Source organism: Lagenorhynchus albirostris, chromosome 1 (assembly GCF_949774975.1).
Source record: "Lagenorhynchus albirostris chromosome 1, mLagAlb1.1, whole genome shotgun sequence".
NCBI classification, from domain to species: Eukaryota; Metazoa; Chordata; class Mammalia; order Artiodactyla; family Delphinidae; genus Lagenorhynchus; species Lagenorhynchus albirostris.
In genome coordinates this window covers 62957702-62967568 of record NC_083095.1, presented here as the reverse complement: position 1 = coordinate 62967568, position 9867 = coordinate 62957702, and the positions used below count along the sequence as shown (strand labels likewise).

The following is a 9867-nucleotide window of genomic DNA, read 5'->3' as shown; positions in this document are numbered from 1 at the left end:
AATGTTATAAAATTTATAGTTGAACTAATCCAAGAACTAATTTCTGCAAATAGACAATTAATACAAGGCTGGGCCCTGTACCAGTCAACAGGCTATTTCAAGCACCTTTAAATGGTTTCGTTCTTAAGCAATTGAAATCATGGTCTCATAGCATTGATAATAAATTGGTCTCATTTAGTTGTCAATGTAGATCTCTAAAGACCTAGATTTAGTTTGAATGATTAAAATGTTTACACTGATTTGAATATTAGCCATTAGTCGCTGCCTCTGGTCTCCTGCGTTTGTTTTTCAAGTTATCAGCATCTGGCCTGGGTCAATCAGCAGCAAGGTTTGTGGCTGTAGAGCTGATGTCTCAGCTCCACCACGTGGTAGTGGTTGAAATTAAGTTTGCTTCCCTTAAGGGGCAGGATCTGCTGATTAAAAACAAGTAAGCACAAGATATATAATGAGTGTAAATCAGAGTAAAAAATGGGCGTACAGCTTCCTTCCTACATCTACTTTATTCCAGACAAAGATGAAATTGAAAATTATATACACAGAAATTTTAATCTTTTCTTCCTGTCCCCTAGGATATACTCCCTGGATTCACATGCCCCACTTTGGAGACCACTAACCTAGAGAAATCCTCACACACATGCCCCAAAAGATAAATACAAGAATATTCATTGAGGCAACTGTTTTTAATAATGAAAAAATTGGAAGCAACCTAACTGTCCATTAACAGGTAAGTGAGTAAAGTTTTTAATATTCATTCAATGGAATATATGTACTCAAGGGACTACCTTAGAGCAGGTTAAAATAACTGGATTTAGAGCTACCTGTATCATAATAGATACATCTCAAAAACATTGCTGAGGGACTGGTGGTTCAGTAGTTAAGACTCCACGCTCCCAACACAGGGGGCCCGGATTTGACCCCTGGTCAGGGAACTAGATCCGGCATGCTGCAACTAAAGATCCTGCGTGCTGCAACTAAGACCCAGTGCAGCCAAATAAATAAATAAATACATATTAAAAAATTGTTGAGGAAAAAGGAAGTTGTAGCATGATATGTAGTGTATGAGACTACTTTAAAACATGTTAGACAATCCTTTCTATTATTTATGGATACATAATATACAAAAATGGTATGTACACATGCACGGCAATCAAAAACACTGAAGTCAGAATAATGGTTACTCTGGAGAGGGAAGGAAAAAACTGGGACTGAAGAGGGGTCTGGAGCAAATGTGGTAAAATTCTAAGATTTGACAAAGCTTAGAGAGCAATACTGTTTATATATATATATATATAAAATATTCTGAATACCTTTCTATGTGTTTAAATTATCATGTAATATTAAAATATTTAATAAGACAGATTGAAAAAAAGTTACCCCAAAGAAGGTATGGGAGGAAAACTAGAAAGAAAAAGCCAGAATTATTTTATGTCTACTCTGTACCAGAGCAAACCAAGTAGGAAATGGAGTGGTATAGGATTATTTACATGAATACTAAAATGACCAAGGATTATGATAGGCATACCGCAGGAGAGAATGAACCAAGAGCTAAAACCTTCAAAAAATGAGGGGGAATGAGTCTGGGCAGTATGTACATGACAGCCACAAGTAGAGATACTATGTGGTATATGCTGATGACAAGCTGGGTTTTTTTGGGGGGGGAATGATCATCTAGAAGGAACAAGGGGGACATGGAACATACCTACTCCATGACAAGGCTCAGTGGGAGTAGGGGTGCAAAGGAAGCAGAGTCCTAGGGGAGAGCAATGTTCCCTTTAGAACAAGAAAGTTAAGGGAACATTTCAGAGAAGAGGTGATGATATAGTAGATTTTGCTGATGACCGACCATGAGTTTTAGAAGGCTTTCAATAAATGAGTGCGTATGGATGGATCAATGAAAAGTGAGATTTAAAATGTATCTAATGATTGTGTAAGCCCTACATGAAATGTAAAGTGCTACATAAATGGAAGGCATCATTCCTATCTATTAATATGCCTCGATTGAGGAAACTTCATTCTGTGTTCATGGTTTTCTTCACATTAATTTGTACTTTCTAAATTGACAACATTCTTTTCCAGCCTTATTCATTTTTTTCCCCTTATGGTTCCTCTTACACTCCCTAGGCATCTTTTCTAAAATCTGTTTGGGGAGAGGAGAGAGAAATTACCCTTTTAAGCAAAACACCATCATGCAACTCTAATTGTATAATCTTCCATTATTTTGTCTGCCTTAAACATAAATATAATGGTGACAGGAATTTTAGAGCTGGAAGATAACTTATTATTTTATTTATTTATTTATTTATTTATTTATGGCTGCATTGGGTCTTTGTTTCTGCATGCGGGCTTTCTTTAGTTGAGGCAAGTGGGGGTTACTCTTTGTTGTGGTGCGCGGGCTTCTCATTGCGGTGGCTTCTTTTGTTGTGGAGCAGAGCACAGGCTCTAGGCATGTGGGCTTCAGTAGTTGTGGCTTGCAGACTCAGTAGTTGCAGCATGCAGGCCCTAGAGCAGGTGGGCTTCAATAGTTGTGGCGTGTGGGCTCAGTAGTTGTGGCGCACAGGCTTAGTTGCTCCAAGGCATGTGGGATCTTCCCGGACCAGGGCTAGAACCTGTGTCCCCTGAATTGGCAGGCGGATTCTTAACCACTGCACCACCAGGGAAGCCCCAGAAGAGAACTTAAAGATAACGTTAATACAAACTTCTCATTTTACAAGTGACCAGAGATCGTGTGATTTGCCAAGTTGAATTGTTGATTACTAGCAGAACCAGGGCTAGAATCTATGCCTCCTCTCCCAACTTCCTTCTGTTTTCCTTTAAACAGCAGAAACATAGAAAACACCTGTTACAGGGGCACTGTATACTGGTAGTTGAGTGCAGGCTCCGATGTCAGACTACTCAAATTCAAATCTTAAATCTGCTATTTATTAGCTGTGTGGCCTTGGCCAAGTAACCTAACTGCTCTGAGCTTCAGTTTCCATATCTACAAAATAGAAGGCATAATTTTATATCTACTTCATAGAGTTGTTATAAGGATTAAATGAATTAATGTACTTAAAGCATGTAACAGTGCTTGGCACATAGTGACCAGAAATCTAAGTGATTGTTACTATTTAGCACATACTCTGCTAGCTGCTGATATAACAGAGATTAACAGAGGCCAGGGATTTTATCCACAGCTGTTTTTGTTTGGTCTGGAGTTTAATAAACCAAACCAAACCAAAACAACAGCAAAAAAAAAAAATGCACTTGAGATAATGTTTACAAATCTGGTTATTTCACATAGAGATCTAAATTTCCAGTTTCTCTTGAAAACTGGAAGATTTGACATCTAGGCCAGAATTCTGATGTAGCAACAATTGGCTGGAGCTAAAAGCAGCTGCCCCACTTTGGTCCACACCACTCACATAATGTACGTGCATGTACTCACATGCTTGCCTCCGAAATTGCATCCCAGAATAAGACAGTCCCTGTTCTCAAGGAATTCACAATCCAATAGGTGAGATGCATCTGCTAAACAATTCACAATACAGTTGGACAGAAACAAGTACAAAGTTGCAAAGTACAAAGTACAGTAGCAACCTGAAGGCACAGGAGTGTGTACTGAATGGTGGAGGTGCTGCTGGTGATGAACGTTGTCAGGAAAGTGGCTTTGAAAAAAAGGAGTGGAAGAGGGTTGCAGAGAGAATAGGATATGCAGAAACATTGAAATGGGAAACAATTTGTGTGTTTATCAATTGAGGAGTTCAGTTTTGGAGACTACAGTAAGAAGAGTAGGCTGACAAGTAGGCTGACACTAGATAATAAAAGCCCCATAATTTGGATCTAAGCCAAGAGATAGATAGCCCTTGAAATGTTTTCTGTCATTAAATTCCAAATCTAACTTTAATAAATTTATGCTTGGATACTCTTATCATTCTCTGTCAAATGTCTTTGGGCCTTGTGTTTGAGAAATGCTGTACAACCCACAATATTCTATGAAATCTCTGTCAATAGCAAATTGCCACTTCAGGAAGAAGCCCTGTCTTTATAATTGATAAAATACCGTTTTTAGGTTTGTCTGCAAGTAAAGTTTCCTCATCTGTAAAATGGGTATAATAATAGCAACTACCTCAGGGCTATTAAATTGAGAATTTAACTCAATATAACTCATTTAAAGAACTTACCAGGGTACCTGATATAGAGTAAAAGTGGTCAATTAGTATGTTATTATGATTATAGTTAATGAGTTTTCCTTGTCTATCATCCCTACCATTGATAAAATATAACATTTCATTAAGTCAAATATGTATTTTTCTTTGAAAACTGAAGTTAAGATTGGTAGCATTTTCAGGCTGCAAATGGTAAAAAAATAATGCAAAACATACTAGAGAAAAGTGCCAAGATAAAACTTCCTTTCCTTCCATATTATGGATTGCAAAAGTTTCAATAACAATTTAAAGACTTTTGTGCAACATAGAAAGTGCAAGTTGCCTGCAGAAATTAATTAAATAATAGTTTATTAGTAGTAAATAAAAGTGCTTAGGTAAAGAGACATTTCTCCAGTTCCCGTATCCTCAAAGAGGAGGAAAAAACCTCAGGCAAAAGATCTTTTCGTCTGACAGAAACATCTTGGACGGCCTGGGAGCCCAATCACTTGGCGGGAAAAGAATCAATACAGACCGAATTCTCACAATCTGTTTCTGTTTAGTTTATAAACTGCGATCGACTCTGGCAGCTTTCGTGCCTTGTGGGACTTGAAGTCCAGAAGGGAGAAGTGATCAGGACTGTTGAAGCTTGGAAGCTAGCGGCCCCTACAGGTCTGAGCAGTAAGGACTACAACTCCCGACACATACCGCGAGGCCGCGCCGTAATTACCGGCAACCAACCGGACCCGAGCAGGACAAGCTCCAGCCCCAGGCTCGGAGGACTGCCTCCACCAATGACAGAGCTCCCAGCGCAAAGCCTGTGGGTTAGGTTGTGAGGCTCCGGCGGGGCGGGGAGGAGCCGAGGGGGGTCAGAAAAAGCTCGGCCGCTGGGTGGGTCGGGGCGTTCGGCGCGCCCTTCTCTGAAGCGGCGGTGGCCGGGCTGGGCGCCGGGAGTGGGAAGCGACGGCGCGGCTGGAAAATGCCAGTCCATTCCCGAGGGGATAAGAAGGAGACGAACCATCACGATGAGATGGAGGTGGACTACGCCGAAAACGAGGGGAGCAGCTCCGAGGACGAGGACACCGAGAGCTCGTCGGTCTCCGAGGATGGAGATAGCTCAGGTACGCGACCCAGCGGGCTGGGACCCCGAGTCCTCGCGCCAGGCTAGCGACAGGCCGCTCTCCGCACGCCGGGCAGCTGCGTCCTGCTGGGAGAACAGGGAGGAGAGAGAGGGAAGGGGCGGAGACTGGCTCCCAGCTCTCCCTGGCACCCGGACTGTTCGCTGGGCGCTGCCCGGCTCCTGGCGGGTCCCGGTTGGCGGGGCGGGGCAGGGCCCGGGCCTGGACTCGCCCAGCTCCCGTACGCTGCGCGGTCCTGCTCGCGGTCCGCCCCGCCCTTGGGAATCTCTGGGTAGTGCCCGGGGCTATCCGGAGCGAGGAATGTGCCGCATCTTGTCTGGGAGACCCTGCAAATGCCTCCTCTCCCCAGACCACCGACTTCTTATTTTGCACCTTTGCAACCCTTACTTGTCAACGTGGGTGGGTTGTCGGAGCCGAGGGTAGATTTGTATTGGCTCTTGGCTGGCTTAGAATTTTTTAATCTCAGCTTCCAAGTCAGCGTGTCAGCACTTGATATTAGTGCTCTTTCGAGGGGCTGACGTGGGAGCTGGACCGTTTACAGCATCTCTCTGCACTTGTCAAGACTAAGAAGAGCCTAACATCAGGGGTGATTGGGGATCTTCATATGCTTATAAATTGGCTGATTTTTGGCAACTTTGAAATTCTCCAAATCTTTTCTTTCCTGCAATCTTTTCTAACTTTGGGCTATTTTAGTTTTGTTTTTTCGGGGGGGGAAGGTGGGGTGGGGTAGAGGAGGGCGGGTTAACACCACAAGTGAATTTTTGCAAACTTTTAGTAATGGTTATTTTAAAAAAATGGAATTTGTGATTACCTGGATTCTTTTCCTTTTATCCATATGATGAAGATGAGACTTATTTCTTTGTCTTGTCCTGATTTTGGCCATGTGAAGCAAGGATTGATGACAAGTTGATGACAGTCTGTCAGCACCCTGACACCCTCTTTTCAGGTTTGCCTTTCAAAGGAAACCTCCATGGAAGTATGTAATTTCAGTCAATAAATCAACCACCCCAAAATAAGTATTTCTGAGTGACTTCCTTGTGCAGTACTGGGTTCTACTCATTGTGAGCTATAAATAGTTACAATCTGACTGCAATTAAAGAGCTGTCATAGGTCACCACTTGATTAAATTGCCAAACAAATGCTTAACTATAAACAATACTGTAGGAATTGAGGCAGAGGAAATCTTTTCAGTATAGGGTGGTCAGCAAAGGCTAGATGAAGAAGGTGGGGTTACCTAAATTACCTCAAAGAATGGGTAGAACTTGGATTGGAGTGGTAATGTTCAGGTGTTTCTATAGAACAGCGGTCCCCAAGCTTTTTGGAACTAGGGACTGGTTTCGTGGAAGATAATTTTTCCACGGACCGGGGAGGGGGGGATGGTTTAGGGATGATTCAAGCCCATTACATTTATTGTGCACTTTATTTCTGTTATTATTACATTGTAATATATAATGAAATAATTATACAACTCACCGTAATGCAGAGTCACTGCGAGCCCTGAGCTTGTTTTCCTGCAACTAGATGGTCCCACCTGGGGGTGATGGGAGACAGTGACACCTGTAGTGTGTTGCTTATGTCCAGTCTACTCCGTGATCTCGTTTTGGCTGCTGTCACTGCAGAAAACCCTGCTTCATGAAGATAAGAGTTGGAAATGGAAGCAGGCTTTTCAGTGCTTTTGTGACAATTTCAGGATATTCCGCCTTGACTTCAATCCAGAACCTATGGAGATTTGAAGTTGTCTCAAACATACTTTTAAGGCCACCGTCATTTGCGATCTCAAGCAGTTGATCCTCTTCTAGCATTGACAAAGTCGATTTCACCTGGCTTATTCACAAATGGGTCGCGGATCCATTTCTTCCCAGTTTTGGGGTCTTTTGTGGTTGGAAAGTAATGTTCAACTCTTTAGAAAGCTGAGGTAGGTGATCATGCACCAGCTGGGAGAAAGAAGGCCCTGGCTCAGTCTCTTTCAAAATCTCTGCTAATGTTTGAAACATGTCAGAAATCCCAGTGTTCACTCATCGCCCCCATAATTCCAGTTTGGCTCTGAATGCAGCCACTTTATCTGCTGACTCGAACACAGTTGTCGTTCTCCCCTGAAGTGACAGGTTGAGTTCGTTGAGCAGGTTGAATATGTCACACCAAGTAAGTTTTGCGACCCATTCTGTGTCACTGAAATGTGCTGCCATTGGTGAATGTTTTCCTAAAAGAAATCTCTGGAGCGGCTCTCATAACTCAAAAACTCTGGCCAGTGATCTACCTTTAGAAAGCCATCTCACTTCTGTGTATAAGAGAAGACGTGTGTCCGTCTCCTCACAGAGCTGCGTGAACAGACATGAGTTAAGGACATGTACTTTAATGTGGTTGATAATTTTAATCATATCCTGAAAAATGTTGTTAAGTTCAGGTGACATTTTTTGGCTAGCCAGCATTTCTCTATGGATGACACAGTGCGTAGACTCACATTCAAAAGCAACCTCTTTGACCCAAGTAGTGAAACCAGAAAGCCGTCCAGTCATGGCAGCCGCTCTGTCTATGCATATACTGACACAAAATGACCAATTCAGTTTTCCTGTTATCATTCAAAGACTTGAATAGTCCTGCAGCTGTGGTATTGGTTGGCAACAAAAGTGCACATAACATATCCTCATGCACATCCTCCTGAAAAATGTATCGCACAAAAACAAGCATTGTTGCCTTGTTGTCAATATTGGTAGATTCATCAACCTGGATTGTGTACCACGGTGACTCATTAATCCTCTCTAATAATTGTGCCTTGATATCCTGTGCTATTTCATCAGTTCATCTAGTTACGGTGCTAGCCGGAAGAGGAACACGTGCCACCTTTTTTTTTTTTTTTTTTTTTTACGTGCCACCTTTTGAACTGCATTCTCTCCTAAAAGTTCATGACAAACGTCCTTAGCAGCAAGCAGGATCAACTCTTCATCAATAGTAAAAGGCTTCTTAGTTTTAGCAATACGTTTAGCCACTAAGAATGATGCCCTCAGTGCAGGCACATTTGATGAAGTGGTGGCCTTCAGTAATTGCTTCTGTTCTTCGTGTTCACGTCGTTTTCTTTTGAAAAACTCCAAAGTCTTGTCTTTTAATGCAGGGTGCTTGGTGTCCATGTTGTGAAGCAGTTTTGAAGGTTTTATGGCTTCGTTGGATAGCTGGTCGCCACATGTTATACAAAGTGGGCTTGGAAAATGTAAATCACCTGTTGCAACGAACCTGTAATTTAAGTAGGACTCTTGGTATTTTCTTTTAAACCCAGCTTTCTTTTTGTTGGTAGTCTTAGAGTCTTCTGCTGTCTCATCATTGGGTCTTTCCCCCTTTTCAAAGAGGCTCTTCAGCGATATTTGTTTTTTACTCATTTTGGCTAGGGTTAGCTTGTGGGCTTACCAAAACTGTGACTGAGACAAGTGCACAGTGGGGGAAAGAAGCACGGATGGAAGTGGTAAATAAAATAATGGGTGGGCCAGGCGCAGACTAAAATAAGTGTCGGATTCTGACTTAAAGCCTGCCACAAGATGCAGCTGTACAATTGAAGTACATCAACTCACTTGCCACTATAAAGCCTGCCATCAGATGCAGCTTAATTGTCACTTGCCACTCACTGATAGGGTTTTTTAAAAAAAAATTTTAAATTTTACTTACTTTTTGGCTGTGTTGGGTCTTCGTTGCTGCATGCAGGCTTTCTCTAGTTGCGGCAAGTGGGGGCTATTCTTTATTGCAGTGCACGGGCTTCTCATTGCAGTGGCTTCTCTTGTTACTGAGCACGGGCTCCAGGCGTGTGGGCTTCAGTAGTTGCAGCACTCGGCCTCAGTAGTTGTGGCATGTGGGACCTAGAGCATGCGGGCTTCAGTAGTTGCGATGTGTGGGCTCAGTAGTTGTGGCGTGCAGGCTCATTAGTTGTGGTGCATGGGCTTAGTTGCTCTGCAGCATGTGGGATCTTCCTGGACCAGGGATAGAACCCATGTCCCCTGCATTGACAGGTGGGTTCTTAACCACTGTGCCACCAGGGAAGTCCCACTGACAGGGTTTTGATATGAGTCTGCAAGCAATTGATTTATTATCGTCTCTGTGCAAACTTATCTGCTAATGATAATCTGTATTTGCAGCCGCTCCCCAGTGCTAGCATCACTGCCTCAGCTCCACCTCAGATCATCAGGCATTAGATTCTCATAAGGAGTACGTAATCTAGATCCCTTGCATGCGCAGTTCACAGTAGGGTTTGTGGTCCTATGCGAATCTAATGCTGCTGCTGATCTTACAGGAGGTGGAGCTCAGGTGGTAATGCGAGCGATGGGGAGTGGCTATAAAGACAGATGAAGTTCTGCTTGCTCGCCTGCTGCCCACCTCCTGCTGTGGGGACCGGTTCCTAACGTGGTACCAGTCCATGGCCCTGGGGGTTGGGGACCCCTGCTATAGAAGGAGGAATATAAGAAAAAGTGCAAAGGCCAGATCTTAAGGCTTATTCAAAAAAGTGAGAAAAACAGTTTGGTTGGGAGAAGGATTTGAGCTAGAAAAGGAAAAGATATAGATGTGAAAGATTTCAAAAAAAGCAGAAAGTGGGATTGATCACTACAAGTTTAAGAGTCAAGGTAAGA

At 42.8% G+C, this 9867-nt stretch overlaps 1 protein-coding gene across 5 annotated transcripts in view; it reads left to right on the top strand.

The window, feature by feature from the left end:
• The first annotated feature begins 4873 nt into the window (after positions 1 to 4873).
• BRMS1L (BRMS1 like transcriptional repressor) overlaps positions 4874 to 9867 on the top strand; it is a 43124-nt gene continuing 38130 nt past the window's right edge. Inside the window, exon 1 of one of the 5 annotated variants that reach the window (XM_060143421.1) lies at positions 4874 to 5242. In XM_060143421.1, the coding sequence (XP_059999404.1) occupies positions 5101 to 5242 (142 nt within the window). In that variant the 5' untranslated portion in view covers positions 4874 to 5100. The remainder of the gene's footprint in view (positions 5243 to 9867) is intronic. The other 4 variants (XM_060143411.1, XM_060143443.1, XM_060143432.1 and 1 more) reach the window with 4 other exon arrangements.